Genomic DNA, 22,893 nt, shown 5'->3' on the forward strand with positions numbered 1-22,893 from the left:
CATGTTACCTATAAGTAATGCATGAGTTGTGGGGATTTAATGCATGAATTGATGCAGTATGTATTGTGATTTTCCTGAATGGAAGAGGCCACCAGCTGTTTCTCTGCAAACAGCAAACCACATATTCTGAAATGTTCTCAGTAAAAGTGCTTCTTGTACTTTAAATAAATAAGAAAGGTCTAATTTGGATCATTTGATGCATGAATCTGAGGAAACTCATTAATATGGCTCTCTGCAGTGGCCAAATCTCAAAGGCATTTCATCTGAAATTCAATGCAAAATTTAAGTACTTCAAAATAATATGATCAACCATAAATATTGCTGACAATCTGTTGTTTTGTTGAGATGTGTCCCTTGTTTTTTCAATTTTTTGTTTGTTTGTTGTCTGTTAAATGTGCGTTTAAGCACGAGGTCATTTTGCAGAATCTAAAGATGTATACATATGAAGCCAAGAGAGCAGGAATGACATTTATACGTAAATGCAAAATGTTAAAATCAGACATTGTTGGAAAAAAAATGCTTCTTGTAATTTGCTGTAATTTACATACTTTATTTACATACTTTAAGCTGTTATGAGTTCAGATAGTTGTATTATTATTGTCCTTCCCACTGTCTGTCTCTAGCCCTTGTTGATAAGCTTGTTGACAAAGCTCTTCTGTGGGTTGAGACATCGTTCATTTACATATTTCCGATTGGAGTTGAGATAAATTTCAGCCAGCTGTGAGGTTAAGAGGTGAACTCTGACCGGTAGAGGTGGATGAAGAGGAAAAGAGGAAAAAAGACAGTTCTTGGAGAGGATGAGGCCGAACTGAGGGGCTACATTTAGTCTAAAATAGACTTATTTTAGCTGTAAATTATGCAATGAATTGCGGTGAGGGCACTTAATTAAATCACACACTTGAAAATAGTAATGTGACCCATTATGATGCATATTTTGGAAAGGGGTGCAAGTTGTTCAAGTTACTAATTTAGAAAATGCCTTGGTGACAAAGGAGGTTTTGCAAAGATACACGACGGATTTGGATGAATAACAATGAAACCTTTCCACCCTCCTTCTGTAAATGAAAAATTAAAACATGACAGCGCACTCTCTCTTCTCAATGACCCCTGGTTCATTTTCTCCAGTTACATGCAACCTCATTTAATATTTATCAGGATACGGAGCAGCTTCAGCGAGCTGTGTTCAGATCTGAGGGGAGCAGAAGGTCAGAAGTATCAGAGTAGGGGCCACTGCGAGGGTCATATTCCAGATCCGGCCTCATTTAGTGTCATTAAATCCATTTATTACATCCAAATAAGATATTTAGTGTCTTGTAAGACCAAGTGTCCGATGTGTGTGTACGGCCAAAGCTTGTTTCTGCATGCAGATGGCTCCAGATGGGACTGGGATAAATCTTTTATACTGCAGAATAGGAACATTTGCATGCCCGCGTTTCAGGGTATTTGTCCATTAAAGGATGTGACCAGTTCACTGACTTCCTCATTATTTCTAGTTGATTACCCAAGCAGTTGCATTTACAGCAAGGAGAAATGAAGGGCAGTGGACAGCAGAGCATGGCCGGGGGGTTGAGGGGGGGCACATCTGACATGACATACATGTATTCAGATTCACACGATCTGTGCCGTCGTGGGTTTTGGTTCATCTAGAACAGGGGTCGGCAACCCAAAATGTTGAAAGAGCCGTATTGGACCAAAAACACAAAAAACAAATATTTCTGGAGCCGCAAAAAATGAAAAGACTTGTATCAGCCTTAGAATGAAGGAAACACATGCTGCAAGTTTCGATATTAGTTAGAACTGGGGGAAGATTTTTTTTTCATTATGCACTTCGAGAAAAAAGTGGAAATGTCGAGAAAAAAGTCAAAATGTTGAGAAAAAAGTCGAAATGTCGAGATTAATTTTGAAGTACAATCGCAAGAAAAAAGTCGAAATGTTGAGAGAAAAGTCGAAATGTCGAGAAAAAAGTTGAAATGTCGAGCAAAAAGTTGAAATGTTGAGAAAAAAGTAAAAATGTTGAGATTAAAAAGGAAGAAAAAAAGAGAAAAAAAGGAAAAAGAGTGAAAAAAAGGAAAAAAGAAAAAAAGGAAAAAAAAGAAAAAAAGGAAGAAAAAAAAGATAAAAAAAAGGAAAGAGAAGAAAAAAGGAAAATAAGAAAAAAGAAGACAAAAGAAATAGAGCAAAAAAAAAGGAGAAAAAAAAGAAAAAAAGATGAAAAAAAAGAAAAACAAGGAAAAAAAAGGTCAAACATTTTTGAAAAAGCTCCAGGAGCCACTAGGGCGGCGCTAAAGAGCCGCATGCGGCTCTAGAGCCGCGGGTTGCCGACCCCTGATCTAGAACCAGCAGGACAGAGTTTTAACCCCAACGTCGCTGGAGTCAGCAGCCTCTTAAAGAGGAGCTGGTAGTAAATCTTTGTTTCTCTCTGTGTCACCAGTCTGTTCCCAGTTCTCCCGGGGAGTTTACGCCATCTTCGGCTTCTACGACCGGAAGTCCATGAACACGCTGACCTCCTTCTGCGGGGCCCTGCACACCTCCTTCATCACGCCCAGCTTCCCCATCGACAACGACGTGCAGTTCGTCATCCAGATGAGGCCCAGCTTGAAGGGAGCTGTGCTCAGTCTGCTGGACCACTACAAGTGGGAGAAGTTCGTCTACCTGTACGACACCGACCGAGGTGAGAGGGGCCCGTCTGGTGATCCAGTACGCCGACACAAATGCAGCAGCAGCCTCTCGTTGCAGGAAGAAGCGAGAGTGCAGGCCAAACCCTGCTGGTGCAGATGGTCTTTAATATGTAAATCCTTTATCCCCAATCCTCGTTCTAAGTAGCCTGATATGTTTTAATCTACGTCAGTAATGATTCCTAATTGCTTCTCTGTGAGGACGAGTCCCGCCTCGAGGCCCCCGGTCCTCCGCCGCCTCGGATGAGTCATCCACAGGTGCCGTCGCTCTGCCTCCACAGCATGACTGCAGCCGTGTGAATATCTAATCCAAGCTCTCTCTGATTATTATTTAGCTTTAATTGGATTATAAATAGTGAGAAAAATAGATGAAAAATTCAACCACCTTTTCCGTATGTTGAAGCACCTCTGGATCCCTTGGTGGGGGGAAGAGTTATACAGGGGAGGAAGCTCCGAGGGGTCGGGTTAAGAAAATGAAGAGGCTCAAATACCGTATTTTGCGAACCATTAGGTGCACCGGGTTATAAGGCGCATGATAAAACATAAAGCGAAACTGGTAGTCGAAATTTATTCAACTGATTCACAATAACTCATAATATCATTCAGTTGCAACTAAAACAGAAAAATACTCTCACATTTTAAATCATTCGCCTTCCACAAATCCACAAATAAAAAGTGGAGGAGGTAAGCGTCGTACTACATCCTGTTCTCTGATTGGTTCATCATTGGATTAAAATTGGATTATGACAGGGGTAGGGAACCCTGGTCCTGCGTGTTTCAGATGTTTCCCTCCTTCAACACACCATGATACAAATGACTGTGTCCTTATCAGACTTGTGAAGACCTGAATGGTGAAGTGATGATGACCTTTAATTAGAATCAGGTGTGTGGATTCAAGGCAACATCTAAAACGTGCAGGACTGTGGCTCTCGAGGACCAGGGTTCCCTACCCCTGGATTATGATGTAGATTCAAAAATTGGGTTTACGCTAAAACCCTAATGTTTGCTTGATGTCTAATTATAGTTAGTAACATTGACTAGATGTTGGATGATGATGTCTGACGGTGCAACCCTTATCCAACCAAGCACTGACTTTAATGTGTCAGGTGAAGTGTCCGACCATCAATCAAGCGGAGCGGCTTCGTCGCTACCGTCAAAACCTTTTGACAGATTTTTGAGCACAGTGTATCTCATAAAACTGGTTTGAGGTCATTAAGCACAATAATTCATACAGACGGCGCCCTGGATTAAAGGGCACACTGCCGACTTTTGAGAAAATGTAAAGTTTTTAAGTGAAAATGACAGATTAAAGTTTTTTAGGAAGCTTTTTCAATATTTATAAATATTTGGGATTTGCTAAAATTACCCATATATAGTCCAAATATGTGCAAAAATATAGTTAAAAAACAAATTAGCCCAACAACGGCACCACCACACGCAACGTTGTTTTGGGGGTTCAACACATCACATTTACCCTCCTGAATGAGCTCAGGGAAACGGGTCTTTGGGAATGTCTTTAGGCAAGTAAACAATTTCACAAATGAACTTTTAAAATGCTTTTTTTAATTAGAAAAATAGACTCTTCTCATGTATTCATCTGACCGGAGCTCTGGCCTCTTGAGTGCACAACCTGAAGAGTTGGTCTGCTTAAATCTAGTCGTGACATTTTTATTACTGAGACAAACTAGCATCCCACTAACAGACTCTTTCATGTCTCTTTACTGATACACAACACGAAGAAGTGAGTTTGCCTGGTCTTTGGGGTCGTGTGAATCCCAACTCTGGGTGAAACCAGCCTATTAGTTGTTTTTCTCTTCTATACAAACAATTAGTCTGATTCCTCTGGATTTGCTTTAATTTACAGGAGTCATGCAGAATAAACCGCGTCTGGACATCATTTCATAGTCATGCAACCAATCAGTGTCAGCGAGACATCCCAAACGGTCCACAGTAGAACAGGAGCGCCAGTGAAATCAAGTAAAACTTGGTCCATGTGCTTTTATTAGCAATTCTTCAACCATCTCAATGGTTTTGAATTGTGGCTCCTGGATGAGTCGTCGCATAAAGCCCACCCGCGCCCCGCTGGGATGGGTTCAGTGTGTTCTCCACCGGCGTGAATGGAAGGAGAACCATGCGCCGTTTCATGCGTGAGCATCTTGCAGTTTGGGTGTCTAATGTTGGCCGGGCTAGAAACCAGCTGCTCCACTGTCATCCATGGATAGAAGGATCGTTTTTCAGAGCGTCTGATGCTGGCCGGGGTACGCTACGCTTCCCGTTACCAGCATATGAGCCAAGAGTCAGCATATTTTTTTAAATGGAGGGAAAAGCTTCTGCAAGCAGGACGAGGCGTAAAACAGCTTTAAAAAAGCCACATCTGTCAGAGTGATGAAGGGTTATTGAGTCTTTTATCGCTGACAGAATTAATGTGCGACAGAGGAAAAAAAAAGATTGAATCCACAAGAAGGAATGATACAGATTTTATTTATTCAAGGCTGCTTTTCATGTTTATTTAAGGATACATTGCATATTCTTTTCAGGCAACATCGTTGAAACAAGCACGTTTCGTAGTACGACCATATAGTTCATGCAGGGGTAATTTGAAGCTCTCACCATACCTGTCAAGTTTTTGATTTAAAAATAAAGCAAATTCTCCGCCGCTGTCCCACCAGCCCAACCGAGGTCCAGTATCTTACATTTTGAGACAGATTTAAGAGAAATCTAAAATAACTACCTGCCAACCATTTACAAACTACAATTATGTGCTCATAGCCTGATAGGACCTTTGTTGACACAGAGATGCTGTGGACATTCCTATGTAATCCTATAATAGAACCAAATGAAAACACAAAGGGGAATTAAAGTACATGTATTTATTTTAAATATTTTCAGTTTATATACACATTGATTGTCTTCACATGTAACATTTACATTTTTTACTAATTTGTCATTTTCACTCATGTGGCTCTCTGGCGCCGCGCTGGTACTGCAGACTGACATCAGTCCTTCCCCTTGCACAAAAAATGCAGTTACAAATCTTTCAGAACCGGTAACTGAGCCCCATCCTGCTCATCTTTAGGAAAGTTAATTTGGTTTCCCATTTTTAGAGATATTTACACAAACCCTTTTTTTCTTTTTTGGCAGAAATGTTACATCCATCTATCTCTGATTTGTTGTTCCAAGTTTGTTCCTGTTGCCGCCACTAACCTTGTGAGAAATGCCACAAAGGCAATTCAGTTTGGAGAGGCGCAGGAATGCTTTTTAAAAATTACTAACGGGGAAAATACTAATACGGGAGGATGGCGGGAAAGAGGGGTAAAATACAGTAATTTCCCAGCTAAAACGGGACTTGAGAGGTATGGCTCCCACTGCTGGATTTGACTCAGGTATTTGGCCTATGCAACATGACAGACTCCACATACTCAGCCTGCGGCCAGCGTGTCCCTGTGTGAACATGGTACTGGCTCAGTGACTGACAGCAGCACGAAAGAAAGGAATACCTTGGTCCTAAACTCGTACGCTCGGTGAAACGCCAGTCAAATTTATCAAGAAATGGTTATAACGTTGTTCGCTGAAGGTGTTGAACTTGGACTGAGGGCGTTTTCCTTGACTGACAACCTCTTAATCTGCTTCTGCCGCTGTGGACAGAGACTCTTCTCCAGTTGGTGCAGAAACATTTTCTCCACTTGCTCCTGGCTTTTCAAAACAAGTTGTCCTCAGTTGGCCGCCGTCCAAACTTCATTAAAGTGTCTCCAACTCCGAAGGTAGATCTCTGGGCTGCGTGATGGCTTTACAGCTTCACATCATGCTGCGTGCTTGTCAGTGCAATAAATGTGGCCAAACAAACCCTTCTGATGTTCGCACCGGGAGGAAACCAGCGCGATGATCAATCACGATCACTAAACAAGAACGCTAAGAGACCATGGCAGCTTTAAACAGTTTGAAACTCTTCCCTAATTAATGACCTCATCAGCTTTATTTACACTTTATGAGCAGTGTGTCAAATCTTTGATTGCAGAAAGCCTCGAACAAATGATTTCTTTCTTTTGCTTTTATAGACGTTTGTTGTCCTACCAGTGTGTCGCACTACACAAATAGCTGAAATACACAATTGTAAAGCCAATTTTGCAATGATACAATGCAATGAAATGTTTGAAATAGCTTCATGAATAGTGACACATCCCCATTGTGATGTTTATGTTCAGAGTCATCTTCAGCCTCATTAGGCGGGTTGTTGTTTGTCTGCGCTCGCATGAGGGGGACCTCCGTTTTATTGATCTGGCCACCGTGTGTCCGCGGCAGGTGCGGAGGCTGATAATTGGTTGTCTGGCGTGGTTGAGACAAAATGATTAACGAGTTCATAGCCTCCCTTTGGCTGATTCCACCCTAAAGTGTCTCCTGACGTTGCCCGGAGAGCTCTGCCTCTCTTCAGTAACCTCCCTCACCTGCTGCGTCCAGAACTTGACAGGTCACCATCTGTAACGCCTGTCCCGTCTCCCCCAGCGCCAGCCGGGGTAAACACCGGGGTATTGGATGGGCTGCTCCACGCAGCACAGCTTGTGTTTGCTGAGAGGCTGGTTAGCCGTCCTGTTTTGGCCAGTCCTGCTCCCCCAGTCACGGCTCTGGAGCGGCGTAGCCACCACTCATCCAAGTGTCACTTTAATCTTCATTACAGGAAGACGGCTCTGTGTAGGGCCCGAGGCGGACGAGCAGGGAGTCGTCAGGAAATGCTTATGTGACTTTTGATAGTTGGCTGAGGGAAATGATGCTAATATGCTGCAAAGGCATTTTACAATGATATGTAAAATGCATGGGCCTTAACAAGAGGCGCAGCTTTTTGACGGAGTAAAAGCATCTGAAAGCCAGTTCAGAATTGGAAAAAAAATCATTAAAACACGACCGCTTTATTGGGCAGTGACTGCCCTTTCATCACACACCATGAGAGGGATTACTCTTGAATCAGGCCTGCAGGCATAGCTACTCATCAAAACTGTATCTCCATGATGTGATTCAGACTGTAATGGGTAATAAAAAGCCCGGAGATATGCCCAAAAATATGCACGCATGAATTTCACATTAAATCTTTAAATTTAAAATGGTGTCGACATCAAATATCCAGCTTCGCTTTGATGTTGGAGATGTACTCCTCAGACAACGGTCCTATAATGATCTAAACTGTCTTAACTAACTGACATATGCACAATAATTGTTGAACCTTCGGTGGATTATGGTGCCGGGTCCATGTGAGGGTTTGATTGCTTGAGAAACGGAAAATATGCAGGTCAAGACACGACGTCTCGGGCGAACCACAGCAAAGAAAAAGAAAAAAAAAAAAACACATTCAGCTCATTAAATAAATTTTCTTCTGCTGCAGTGTAACATTACCTATTTATCCTGAATATACTGGCTTTGAAATGTTCTCATTAAAGAGACTAATGGCCTCTGGTAGAGAAAGACCTCTCGAACCTAGGAACATCTGGGCAGCACCAGCTGGCCCATGAAGCTGATGAAACCTCACCAGGTTTGTTCATGTTTAGTTAATTTACTGCAAATTGCACACGCTGCTTAAACATTTTACAAGAGTCCCACAGCAGCCCATTGTTGCTAATATAAATGTTTAATTAGACAATAAATTATCTGAACATTATGACAGTTTATCAAAAAAAGCCATAACTAATCAGACTCTTTTAATTGTTGGCTTTATTAAGAAAGTACCTTTAACTGCAAATTTCACTAAAAATCCTCCAAGTCAACATTTTTTTTCACACAGGTCATTACAGTATCATTAGTTGCAGTATTTCTTTCTTTATAAACATACAGTATAGTCTTTCAAGGAGTTTTGTTTCCAATCAGGTTTCAAGTATTTCTCTTGTTCAAATATGGTCACGTCTTTTTCTTCACAATGGCCGAGATAGTGACGTTGGAGTTCCAAGATTAAAGGTTGGGTAAGCGATTCATGTCTGATATTTGAAACAACATGTCAACCAAACACATAGAGCTAGCTCCTCCCTGTACCTACCTGCTTCCTCCAGCGCCCCTCAAGAAACCACACTCATACCTCTTGCTATATCCCCCACTCCATCTTGATGTGCTTGGACCCTTGGTGACCAGCTAAAGCAATTTTTGTCTCCAGGTTCCAGAGCCAAGATGTCTATTTAGACCGCTTTTTTCGTTTCTTTTTTTACTAACAGTTTACTCATGGCATGGGCAGCTAGAGGATGGGGAGGAAAATCTTCTAGGTTAAAAATTGCGTACACTAGGCTTACACTATCTTTACACCTACCAAAGTGCTAAACACAAACATTAATTTAGAGAAATTACATAAAGGAATTGAGTTAAAACTGAGTTACACAGCCAAAAAAAGTAAAAAGTATGTTTGAAGGGAGAATTTAAAAACAGGAAGTGGGTCGGCCTGCCTGCTGTGTGAAGGTTACTTCCTCTTAGTCTCAGAGACGACTAACAGTAGCTGATCGGAGTGTGCGGCTGAAGCAGGTCAGACAGATACTTTGGAGTGAGACCATGGGGACATTTACAAACAAATAAAAGAATTTTAAAATCACTGCGTAAACGAAGTGGGAGCCAGATGCTAAAATTGGAGTATTGTTTTCTTGCACCGATTAAAAGCCGGACAGCACCGCTTTGAACTGATTCCAGTCAAGGGATTTCTGGATAACGCTAATGTAAAGTGCATTACACTAATCTAATAAATAAAAGCAGGGATTCTCTTCACATGTACAGCCTGTCTGAAGGTTTTGACCCTACAGAGATCGTAACTCTGCTGTCTTCATCTCTTAAGCTGTGGCTTATTAATGACCTGTAATAAGATTGTATCAGCGTTCGCAGAAACACACTACTAATCCTGTTGTGGACAAATAATGTTTACACACAACGTTAGACTAGAGACTAGACTATCAACAGATAGATTAAAGTGATGCATGAAGGGGTTTTTATATTTAAATAAACCGTGGTATTGAATTACTATTTGTTTTCTTTATGATGACCCCAAAGTGCTCTTTGTGAGGCAGAAGTGGAGCGTTGTTTATGAGGTTGTCCTGTCAGTCCTGATGCGTGTATTATGGGCCTTTTAGACTTAGTGCCATCGGGTTTTTATTTAAGAACCAATGAATTCAAATGATTTCATCAGGGGCTGCCGTGTCAGGTCTGACCTGCCCTGCGCTTCTCGCCCCATAAACAGCGGGGATGGGTTTCAGTCCGCCATGACCTTGAGCAGGAAGGGACTTTAGAAAAGGGGCAGATGGATAGATGGATTGGATCAGGCTCGACTCGACAGTGAATCAATTTTCAATGTTTTAATGTCCTTGAAAACAAAACAAAAAATTCATGACTCGTTTTTCCACCCTGGAACATTTATTATTTGAACATTTAAAGAGCTACTTCCTGAAGACCTGATCCAGTACTGTGGGTGATGCAACTCAGAACAGACGGAGCTTCATTGTTGCTTCTGTTTCCACAAGTAAATATGTGGAATCAGGATTTATGTAATGTTGTAAATGTATTGAGTTTACTGGTGGGAATAGTATTCAGAGTCTTAACCAATGCAACCTCTGTATGTTACAGAGTATATTTCTATCAGGACTTTTAGGCGTAGGATGGAGACTCAATTAAAATACAGGGAACTTAAAACTGGATTTAGCCACAGTGCTTGAGTGAATGTGCTTGTGAGAGCTCTTACTGTGTAATGTAATAATCACAGTCTACCTTACTGTGGTGCGTTTGATAAATGGACTTAAAATAGAAAAACAATCCTTTGCTCCCATCAAAGTAAAAAAAAGTTCAATTTAACAGCATTAATAGCAGCTTCCCCTGCAATCTCCTGTAGTCCTGACAAATGGAGACAGTGAGGTTGGTGGAGAATTTGCATTTGATGTGTAATCACACTGGCCTGCTGCTGAATGTCTCTTTGGTTTTGGTCTCTGCGAGGAAACATCTGATTAATTGTGCACTGCTAAAGAGCTGCACTCAGCAGTTGGGCTCACAGGCTTGTTAGCGAGGGGGGGAGTGGGGCTTCATGGCACTAAGTGGCCATAACACTCTATGAACACCTTACTCCAACTTAATTTCAAGATGGACAAGAAACAGCATCTGCACCCCTGTGTGCAAACGCTGTTTGCTCATAATAGTGTTATTGATGCAGAGGGTCATCCATCAAGCTGCTCTAGTTCAACTGTCATCTTGCCCCCTTTGAGCACTCAGCTTGGCCTCAAGGTGAACTGTTACTGGGATACACATGTAACAGAATAGTCAGGTCATGACACGAAGGTTGATTCGCTGTGTCGTGATGGTTTCAAAGGACTCTGGAAATGATCTAGACGTAAATCCGTAAAGAGGAAGACTTACACACCAAAAAAAGAAGAAAAAAAAAACACCCCTAATGGTAGAAACTACTGTGTTAGAGTTGGTAAACTTTCAAAACTGAAGTGTTTTCATTTTATTTATTGACGACCAAGCTTTTTGAGAATCATTTGATCCACACTGATTAGATTTTAGGCTTTTTGTTAGGTATTGGATTGCTTTTAGATTTACTGCAAATGAAAAGTGTTGACAAAAGCTTGGCTTTGGATGGTGTGTATATGTGTTTTGTGCAGTGACCTCATTGGTGAACACCTCAAAGGGTGTTGTGCGTTCACGGAGAAGATACAGCTGAGGCGTTGGCTGTCTCTGAGTGTTTCTGTGCAAACCAAACAACCTCCGCTGTCATAATGCGCCCGAGCCGCTCTGCCAGACACCCAAAATGGCACCAAATGATCCAAGCACGTCCACGCATGCAGAGGCAGTGCAGCTTGAAAGCAATAAAAACATAAGCTGCAGACTTTTCTGCTCCATACTGCAGCATTCTGCTGGCTATAGATACAAAATCCCATGTGTGGGAATTAATAATTGAGAAACTTTTCTGCAGTTCACCTGTTGGAGGGAATTCATACAATCTCTTGCTAATAAATCTCAGCATAACACAAGTTTTACTGCAGCCTGTTGTTATGCTTTAAAATGGGAGGGTACATCTTGTAGTTTCAACAGACTGTTTGACAGGCCTGCATTGCAGAGAGTGTTGCTTACAGGAGTCTTGAGAAATGCTGAATATTTCTTTTCATAATTCTAATACTAAAGTCAATAAGAATGAGCTTAGTGCTGAGTGCTGAGCTATTTCAGGACCTTGGACACTTCTTGCAGCTCTCAGCGCAGGCTTGCTTCTCAATATGCGTTCTTGTTTGTACTTGCGCTCTCGTGGACTAATCAAACGACATTAGTTGCAGCTGAAGTACCGTTCCAGTCCAAAGTCTGCATCTAGCCGAGTATGGTTGAAATCCCTGGACGTGTTATTGCTCCATCTGTTTGCAGTGAGCCTCGGTATTTTCCATTAATCCCAGAAGAAAGCCCGCAATTCAGTTAGGAGTACTTGTGAGATTGTCTTTAATGAATGAGAGCGAACGAAGCTAAACGGATAAAATAATGATCCCCACCAGGATGTGGATTAAAAAAAAGCACCAGATATAATCTTATTTTTTAGCAAATTGGAGTTGATTATGTATCAGAGCTGAAGTAAAATAATGTTGTTTTTTTTCAGCCGTGAACATCCAGACCCTTAATTATATTCATGGTAAAGTACGACACGATCTCCAACCCCACGTGGCATTTAAAGACGTTTTCTGAAAGAATAGCCTACTGTACACCCGTTTAACATAAAATGTTACATTAAAAATATTAAAGTGAGGAGTTGAAAAGACTACATGGTCTCAACAATAGTGACTTTTTTAGATTTCTTCAGGTACGCCACCATCTAAACAGCACTATGTTAAAAAGTCAAAAGACATTTGACAACAGTTTATTAAAAGTATTTATCAGTGCTTATAGAACAGACTCCAAGCTTAAAGTCATCTCTAGACTCTATAGAGGCCTGCAGGAATTAAAAAAAGTGAATACCACATATATAAAACAAAAATGGGACAGGGAAACCAACAGCTGCCTTTCAGAAGATACCTGGATTAAATACTGTGAATTTCAGTGGAGGATATCATGCTCAAACTCATGGAGATCTTTTGGCTGGAAGTGTCTCACTAGATATTTCATTACACCTGCTCAGCATGGCCACCATACAGGATCTTCTAGCTGTTGGAGGTTGTGTAGTTCTCAGGAAGCAAATCAGTACCATTTGTTCTGGGCTTGTCCAAAAATAAATATATTCTGGCGCAAGGTATATTCAGAACTAGTAATTATATTTGGAACTGACATTACATTTAAATGGGACGAACTTCTTTTTGGGCTTGTACACTCAGCTAACGCAAATGTGAAAAATAAATGTATATTGGGAATACTGAGTCTAGCAGCAAGGAAAGCAATTACAAAGAAATGGCTCAAGCCAGACGCCCCATCTATAGATGAATGGTATGATATTATCTATGATCTGTATGTAATGGAAAGAATCACTTTTTCAATGAGGCTCCAGCAATCAAAATTCAACGACATCTGGAAGCAATGGAAAATGTACATCGCTCTGAAACATCCTTATTTTGTTTAAGTTTCTTTTGTACTTGATTGGTTAATTACTTTGCTGTAAATTGTGACAGAAAACACCCCATGTTCATGTTTTTATTTTATAAAAATGCTTTGTAAAAGGAAAAACAATAAATATAAAAAAAAAAAAAAAAAAAAAATATTAAAGATGTTTAAGATACTCTGATCTAAATCTGTTTACAGACCAACTCAGGTGGTGAACACCATAAAGTCACTCATGATTAATAGTGTTCATTAAATTTAAAAATGTCTTTTGCTCTATTGTAGCAATGTAGAACATCTCAAATCAGAACCATTTCCTTTGTTTTGAGCCCCTAGAGTGAAAACACACTTAAGTCTCAGTCAGTTTTAATATGGAAAAGAGAGTCATTCAATTAATACGAGGCCTGGGATGTCTTGAAACCTCACTGCCTGGAAACCTGAAGCTTCATTACTTTCACTTGTCACGACTGTGACTGATATTTATAAACGAGCAAACATTCATTTTGCTTTCTGTTTCCCCGACTTGTGATGCGGCCACTTCCATTAAAGAGCGGGCAGGAGTCCCTGTACCTGCTCCTGCTGCTGTCCCTGCTCCTAAGGCTCAGCATCGCCGCCTCAGGTGCTCGCAGACAAAGGAGCAGCTGCATCTTATGGAGATGTAGCATGAGGGGAGGAATGCACGAGTCAGCAGAGGCTTTGTGCTCCTCTTATGTCAAAGAACAGCACAGAGGGCCAAGCAACTGTCAGATGTGCTGCCAGATGCACAAAATCTTTTTTTAGCACATCAAATTTAGAGCCCAATCCCCGCATTTTTTTTTTTTTTCTTATAAGATCCAAGTCGTCATATCCAATCTGCTCTAACCTTAGCACTTCCCATGGCGGAATATGAGACCAGGTGATTAATAAAGAAGTCTGTCTGCTTCATTAGCCCTTGTTCTGTTTATGCCTGGCTGCTTGATTCTGCGTCGCTCTAACGCTGCTCATCTATTTCAGGACACTTGCTTTCAGGATAATGCAAAGCCATTACAACAGTGGTCTTTTTGCATTATGAAAGAGATTGATGTGATGTGCGCTCCTCTGTTTGCCCAAGAGGAAACGCCATTTTTATTTGCTCAGGAGACGGGAGGCTGTGTTTTTTTCATGAGATGGGAGAAACGAGAGCAGACAGTCAGTGCAGCTCTCACTGATGGGCAAGAGCCCGCCGCTTCTCATGTGGTCCAAATTCGGCTATCAACACCGTGCGCTTGCCAGCCTGTCGCTCCGTCTTTAAAATTTCATGCCTGTGTGTGACTTTAAATCAGATTAATCTTTAAGTGGAACAGAAGTTAATGTATTATTTTGTGAAATGTCAAGTAAGCTTGTACAAGAGATAAAAGTGGAGTTTTTCAGCATTCGGTTAGCAACTTTGCATCTGCCGTTAGATAAGAAACAATCTATTTGATCAGCTTTGATTAGAGATGTGGTTGGAGTGGGTGGGGAGGCTCTTTGCAATTCAACTAATTTGGAACATGTAACCATTATCTACATTGGACCGCTTTTGGAGTGGGTGTTGTTGAGCTAATTATACTCAAAAGTGTCCTTTTACTGTAATTTGGCAGCTTGAATCCCTTTTATTTCACATCCTCCACGAGTTTTGTCCCCTGAAAGCAGCCTCCTTCATGTGAAACACAAGATTAGAGATTTTTCTAAAGTAGGTTCAGAGGCTTTGTCTCAGTCCTTTTGGTCTTGCGCTCAGCTTTGGGCGTCCCATGACAACGTCGCGGTTGAAATGCCTGCGAGAGAATTTTTAAAGAGGTCACCTTCTCGAGGGAGGGGGGGAGGGATGCCTGAGTCACAGTTGAGACCGCACACACCACACTCAGCCGTCATGTGAGCCACTGACCAAGGCTCTCCGCAAGAAACACGTGGCCTTGTGCCAGCAGAGGCTCCTCCTTTCACTCAGTCGGCCACAAAGGGGGTAAATCTCCTTTTATATGATTGATTCTGAATGTGATCGAATAGTTTTTAATCAAGAGTTAAAAATATTGGCCTTGGTAGTCATTTAAGGAAAGCCAGTTTATGATTTACTGTAATTTGACACTAAGATGAAGATCCCTAATTCCAAAGCATCATAAATGACTACAAGCAGTACTCGAGTTGAGGGGGGATGAGGGGGGACGGCATCCCCCCCTGAAATAAAAACGGTCCAAATCATCCCCCCAGTAAAACTGCCTTCCCCCCTTTCCATCCCTTATGTCATTTCATCAATGAATGTGGTTTTACTGCTATTTCAACATTTAGAGTCATCACCAGAAAAATAACTTATTTGACAATTTTCACCTGTTTCAAGTAGATTTTCACTTGAAATAAGTAGAAAAATCTGCCAGTGGGACAAGATTTAACTTCTTATAACAAGCAAAAAAATATTGTTCCACTGGCAGATTTTTCTACTTATTTCAAGTTAAAATCTACTTGAAACAGGTAAGAGTTGTTGTCTTTTCCAGTGATGAGTCTTGTTTTAAGTGTAATGAGATTTTTTTACTAAAATGAGACATTTTAACTAGAAATAAGACAAATATTCTTGTTAAGATTTTGAGTTTTTGCAGTGATCCATGTTACTTATCCTGTGAAGGACAGAGTCATATTGATAAGTTCAGAAAACTGTTTTTTATTGTTGTGTTTTGATGTATTTGATGTAAGCCCAGTGGATATTTAAAGCTTACAGAAGGCTGCATTTAACTGCTGCTATGTCATTCCTGCAGTGTTTCTGCAGGTGTTTTGGTCACTGCTATTATTTGTAATATATTATATTATTTGTAATCAGCACAAATTATCTGTCCCCATATGATAAAACCCACCATCCCCCCTGATTTTTTTTTACAACTCGAGTACTGACTACAAGCAATCTGCAATATTATTGTGTTCACACGTGTAGCTAGAAGTGTTACGCTCCATAAAAGCCTGTCCTCTCGGCCGCAAATAATATCATACCAGGGAGGAATATAGTGATCTCCTGGGCCGTTCTGCATGGGTTACCAGGCTCATAAATTCAAGAGACTGACCAGCTCTACTACCCCAACAACTGCCGTCCTCTTTAGGCACTTCTTCGGGTTCATTTAGTGGGAAAACTTCAAAGTAATAGTTTTTGTGTTTGAAGACTTCAGCATAAACACAATATGAAGTATAACATCCCTGCTGCAGTAGCTAGCTTAACAGGATCTGACATCTGCAGCATTTTTTGACAGCGTGTATTTTTGATACCTTCTGAAAAGCTTCGTAGAGGATGTGACCACATCATCCAACACAGGAGACTGTAGTTTGCTGCCCAGCCCGAACGTGATGGACGCTCATTTGCATAACATCAAAGCATCTCAGGCGTAGTCGCTGTGTCGTAGGCCTGTTTCACATCATCGCCGATCTCCTCAGGAGGAGTGTTGTCCTTTTCTCCTTCTCTTTCAGCAGCCTGTAAAAACAGATTTAATTTGTGAGATGATAAAAGAGCAAACTGTCAATTCGAGTACTATTGTAGAATGAACTTCAGAAGAAACATATGTTGGATAAAAGCATGGACGGCCCCTACTTTTCTTTTTCTTTTTGTTCTTTGCATGCACTGACTAAGGGCTTCTTTTGTATTCTGTGTTTCAGACGTATGTAATGTTGATTTTCTTCTCACTTAAACATTCCTGCAATAGCTCACTTCTTGTTTCCATAGACAAGTCCACTAAAGCTGCCATCTGCTGTGGTTCAAACCCACTCTGAAAAGAGCATTGATGGTGAATAAAATGGACAACTTCTGTCTGAAAAATCAAAACAGCTCGCTGGAAAGTGTGAATATGTTCTACAAAGGCACGACAAATCTTAATTCCCCTTGTCAGCTAACTAATAAACATGTGCAAATCCATTTCCTAAATTGCTGCAAAGATGTTGTGAATTGAAATATAACATAAGGTAATGATTTGCAAATCTAATTAACTCACATTTTATGCACAGCAGAACATAAAAACCCTTGTATAGTTTCACAAATCACTATAGTTTATTTTGATGTGGATGGCAGCAGCACACCTCAGAAAAGTTGGGACATGGGTGACAGAAGCCTTGAAGGCATGAAAGGCAGATCTTAGCGAGGTAGAGACTCTCAGAAGTAAAGATGGGCCGAGATTCACGAATCTGTGAAAAACTGCATCTGGAACAATGTTCCTAAATATAAAATCGTGAAGACTTTTAATATCTCAGCATCTAAATTACGCAATGTAATCAGTACCGGATGCCGGAGTTCTTTGGGGTAAATTAAAAACAGATTAAATGATGCCATGAAATCCTCTGCATGGGCTCAGGAACAATTCCTGAAATCACAATCTCTGATCACCGTCTATGAAGAAGAAGCCATCTGTGAACATGACAAAGAAACACCTCGTTCAAGATGGGCCGAGAAAAGTTGTATCCTGTAGTCCCGCCAACTGACATTTGAAGTTCTTCTGGAAACCGGGAGCCCCACATTCTCTGGACTGAAGAGAAGAGGGATTGCTTGGCTTGTCATCAGCGCTCGGTGCAAAAGCCTGCATCTTTGATGGAGCGATGAAGCATTAGTGCGAATTAAATGAGCCGCTTGCAAATCTTTAAAGGGGAAACTGATTTTAAAAGGTATATATAACAACTTATGCTGCCATTATGATGGGAAAGACTTGCATCTTTCCCTGAGACAATGCTACATCCATTATAAGAGCATTGCTTGGTATTAGTATGTTCTACTATGCTACATGTCCTCACTTTTAACAGATATGTTTTATATGTCCTGCTGTGAATAATATATCTGTTAATTAGCTTTACAAATCAACTTTTTCATTCTGTTTTATTCCTACTCTCACAGCGTCCCAACTGGGTTGTAATAGAAGTGTTAAACTGTTTATATTTATCACTGGGATGAGAACTTCAGCGCAGCGTGAAACTAAACTATTGTACGGAGACTGCGGGGGCTCAGTCGAGCAACTCTTGCTCATTTGAAGAAATTATGAAGAGCGGAGAAAAGCATGATCTCTCAGTCGAGGTATTTCTTATGTTTAAATATCTGTAAGGTCACTATTTAGATGTGAAGCAGCTCGTTGCCGTCTTCAGAGCGCAGCACGAATGAACACAGACGGATGTGTTACTCAATCAGGCAACAGCGATCAGCCTCATCCCTAAAAGATCCTCTAAGCCAAAATATTTTGGCGTCAAGATCCTCTGCCTTTTCTCTCAGTGACCTTTTCCCCTTCAGAGCAGAGCTCCCAGCTCATAAAACATTTAAAAAACAATACTCCTTCTCCACCCGGTAGTACAGCATACCTCCGTTTTTCTTCTCCACCAGCTACTAACAAGCAAACGCTGGGATTCTTATTAGGTGTGACTTTTTTTTTCACTCTCTAATGAACTTGTTGACTCTGTTTTGTTTACTGCAAATTACTGTCTTCTAAAGGAGACACAGTGCACTGCATACGCGCGGGCTGTAAAATTAAACGGTGAGTTAATAGGAGCTAAAGGCCCTGCAGAGCTGCAGAGTATTTTGTTCATTACTGGCGTGCCTGGAAACGGAGCTTTAGCAGCGCTACGCAACACCCAAGTGATTAATGCTCCCCCCCCCCAGCATCAAGGTTGTTTTGTTAAACATTGTGCTGCATGTCTGAGATGCAAGACTTTGTGCTATCTATAGTCTCGTGACAATATGCTGATTCTGGATACGTGTACTTCTTCGGGTCGGTGCTGAATAATTGCCTCTCTGAGATGCCCTTGATGGGTGTCCTGCCTGATGGCTGGTGTAAAACACGCCATCTGTTTACAAAGTCGACCAAAACTCTGTCGCTTGTGTGCCAACTGACGAAGCTCACCAGTGGTGATACTCGGGAGGCTGTGGCGTCCTCTGGCATTTAGCTTTCATAATGGAGCACACTGAATGTCATTTTCAGTTGATTTCCTCACTTCAGGGCTCCTGAACTTATCTGTTATTACCACGTATCTCCTGCTGTAAGTACACTTAATAAGGCAACATCAACGAGAGACTATTAATGTTAAAACCTGAAATATCCAGCTTAGTTTCCGGTGAGAAAAGGAAAGAAAAATAACACTCTGAAGGGAATCGTTCCTAAATCCTCCTAAATCCTCCTCTTTCTTGAGCAGCTGCTAACACATTTCAAAATGTCATGCGTATCCCGACTTATGATGTTCAGTGCCACGTGTCAGAGTACCGGGAGGAGAGCTGATATGGGCAGAAATATGTGCCACTAGAAACTGAATTTGAATAATTTATATTTGAATTTGAATTGCTCAACTTGAATTATTGCATTAAAAAACTGAATATGAATCACATAATTTGAATTTGTCCTCAAGATGGCGCTGACAACAAAAAACGTCACGTGACTGATACCCGAGTTCTTTGTATCTGCACTCGATTGCTGTTCCTCCAGAAGACCCGGATGTCTGGCATAGTAGAATTGAAATTGAATTTCAAGAACTGAATTTGAATTGTGAGAGCTGAATGTAGATTCAGTTTTTTCGGGATGTAGATTCAGTTTTTCAATGCAATGATTCAAATTAAACAATACAAATTCAAATTATGTGATTCAGATTCAGTTTTTTAATGCAATGATTCAAATTAAACAATACAAATTCAAATTATGTGATTCAGATTCAGTTTTTTAATGCAATGATTCAAATTAAACAATACAAATTCAAATTATGTGATTCATATTCAGTTTTTTAATGCAATGATTCAAATTAAACAATACAAATTCAAATTATGTGATTCATATTCAGTTTTTCAATGCAATGATTCAAATTAAACAATACAAATTCAAATTATGTGATTCAGATTCAGTTTTTTAATGCAATAATTCAAGTTGAGCAATTCAAATTCAAATATAAATGATTCAAATTCAGTTTCTAGTGGCACATATTTCTGCCCATAAGCTGACTCCTCTTCTTCCACCAGTGATTTCAAAGAAAAAAAGGTGCTGGATTCTGGTTTTGATCTTTCTAAGCTGCATGTGTTAACCTGATACCGCGGCGAAGGTCAGCTCAGCAGCTCCTTATCATTCATCAGACCCCCCCACGGTGCATCCGGATGCCACAACCCGCGTCGTCTCTCTCCAAGTGTCAGACGCATATATAGACACCTCTGTTCCAGGTCCCCTGAGTCACTAACGTAGCAGTTCACAGTGAGAGCCACTTGTTTTTAAGGGCGGCACCTGATCCGACGCTGTCTGCTCAGCTCTTCACTGTGAAGGTCGCCGGCAGGGGAAAGGAGGGCAGGCATGTCAGCCTCGTCGCCGTGCTCTGAATACATAGCAGCTCCGGCGAGAACATGTCAGCTCGCGTGTCTGTAGCAGTTCCCAGCATATGCTTGAACCCGTTGACAGCAGCCAGTCGTTTCTGCTGCGAGAGCACTTTTTTCAAAGCAGTGCAGATTAAATGGTGCTCATTGGTCAGTTGAGAGCTGCAGAGCTGCAGGTGAGAGCTGAACGTGTTCGTAGCACTTTATCATTCTGGATCATTCGCTCATGAATGGTAAAGAATTCATGACGAGCTTAAAGGCGTCTCACATCTTCAGGCGGTATAATTTGACACATGTCATCAATTTTAAAGTCCTATGAACACTTTCAATGCTCATAGATCTGTATCACATTTCACCAACTCAGAGTCTTTGACATAATTGCATGATGAAACTCAGATTTGCAGGGTTCTGTGACATCACAGACCAAGGCCCAATCATCCCCCCTCCCCAACTTTATCTTTATCCATCACATCAGGCTGTATTTACTGTACCTCTGAAGCTGGCAGCAAAAACACTGATCTCCACGGAGGGTGGCTGGAGTCGAGTGGCAGACTCTCTAAAAACCAGCCACTCAGAACAGAGAAATAGTTGAAAAAGAAGCTTTTGTACTGTAATTCAAAATATTTTGGCCAAAGTATGTCCCAGACATTTCATGAGGACCTCAGGGAACTGCTTTAAGAGTTATGATATGTCTCCTTTAAGCATTAAAATGGTTTTATACATTCACATTTTAAACTCACTGGAAAGATAAATGATAAATGTGATAAAAGGACTTCCAGGTTAAAATACTGCACATTATCCTTCCACACTATGAAGATGAATAGACTCTCATTTACAGAAGGGTTTGCAGAAATGAATGTGTAAGATATAAGGAAACTGAAAGTTTATGTCGTCGGAGAGCTATTTTCCCTTTCAGATCCATGACATGAGAAATATCGTTTGTGCAGGGTATCCAAATATTCTCAAATATTAATGAGCAGTGAATTTCTATATAACCTTGTAAAACATACAGTCATTAGCGTAAACTTGTCTGGTTTGCTGTCTGGGCTGAGCTGCAGGAAGGTTGTGATGCAGGCTGACAGCCCGTTTTCATTCAGCCTGGATAATGCCTGCCTCCAGCAGCGCGGCTATGTGCACATGAACACTTAAATAAAGACTTTTTACACAAGCTTATTCATTAGCTAAAAATATATATATGATTTTATGCAGTCATCAATATTTTCCTTTTGTAAGAGCAAAGGGAAACACAGCATGCCATTCCTCTCATCTGGTGTAGTCAGCGTTAGTGTGTTGGCTCTGTGCTAAACACTCATTTTTCTGCCAGCAGTTAGGACCGAATACAGTCCATAATGAGCTTCTGTCACCATACATTTCACTGCAGCTTGACACATCCTGTGCACTTTCATATTTAGATAATGAGCATGAGCAAATTTCTATTTTATGTTGTCCATTTTTGTGATCAATCATCATCAGTCTTTTTCCTACTTTGTAAAATGTGCACACTGTGCAATAAAGTGCATTTGCGTTTTGGATTTTAACTTTATTTACAGTAATATCCATATATACAAGCCGTCAACTTTTACTGGCCTATAAAAGGAGACTCAAAACCGGAATGGAGGCGGTTTTAGAGCCGGATACTGACACTTATTGAGGGACGTTTCACTTTAAAAACAGGGATTTCTTTCACTTCCCCTCGATAAGTCATGCATGAAGAGAACTCCTTTGTATTGATCCATGGAATCAATTAAGTAAATATTACTGCAGATTGCCTCTGGATTTCAAAGCAGCACGCTGCAAAGTCCGTTAACCCCAGACTCTGAGAGGTGACACTCTTCACTTTGGCAGAAAAACCGTGCAAAATGTTCTATTCCTTTACAAAAACCCATAGAAATTAACATGAGCCGTGACTGTCACACCTGATTGGCTCACAGTCTTTGTGCTGGCTTGTCACCGCATTCATATAATGTGTTGTATTATGTAATCAGACAAATCACTTTCACTTCCTTTTGACTGCACCAACAAAAGCATGCATGCAAATGTATGCAAATAGACCACCTCAACGCTCCTGGATCTGCATCACATTCACTTGAAACAGCAGGCTTTACAGGAATTATGAACAAGCGGGAGGGACAAATTATTACTTTCTTCTGACACAACAGTAGATAATATGGACAGTCGATGTCTATTCTTGTTCATCTTATTTGGTTGCTGTCCTTAAAGGAACAAATGAAGCTATTTTAAGCTGATTTAGAGGCTGACTGTCTTCACTGCTGACCATAAATCCTTAACCACCATTAGTAAACACATTTATTTGCAGGCCCCACCAGCATAATGTGGCTTTTTAGTGTCACAGCTCATCCAGGTTACTGTTACCTCAGCTATTTCCTTTCATTTGCTTCGGATTCAACACACGATGGAGCAAACTCT

The 22,893-nt window shown here is 40.8% G+C and overlaps 1 protein-coding gene across 6 annotated transcripts in view; it reads left to right on the plus strand.

Annotated features, from left to right (window-relative positions):
• The window catches only part of gria3a (glutamate receptor, ionotropic, AMPA 3a), an 88,063-nt gene that overhangs the window by 13,162 nt on the left and 52,008 nt on the right, over window positions 1-22,893 (plus strand). For all 6 annotated transcript variants that reach the window (XR_009784068.1, XR_009784067.1, XM_061739922.1 and 3 more), the window contains exon 3: window positions 2,432-2,671. Coding sequence is in view for 4 of the 6 variants with exons in the window: in XM_061739922.1 (XP_061595906.1) it covers window positions 2,432-2,671 (240 nt within the window). In the remaining 2 variants the exon portion in view is untranslated. The remainder of the gene's footprint in view (window positions 1-2,431; window positions 2,672-22,893) is intronic.

The sequence above is a fragment of the Cololabis saira genome, chromosome 14 (genome assembly GCF_033807715.1).
Source record: "Cololabis saira isolate AMF1-May2022 chromosome 14, fColSai1.1, whole genome shotgun sequence".
Taxonomy (NCBI): domain Eukaryota; kingdom Metazoa; phylum Chordata; class Actinopteri; order Beloniformes; family Belonidae; genus Cololabis; species Cololabis saira.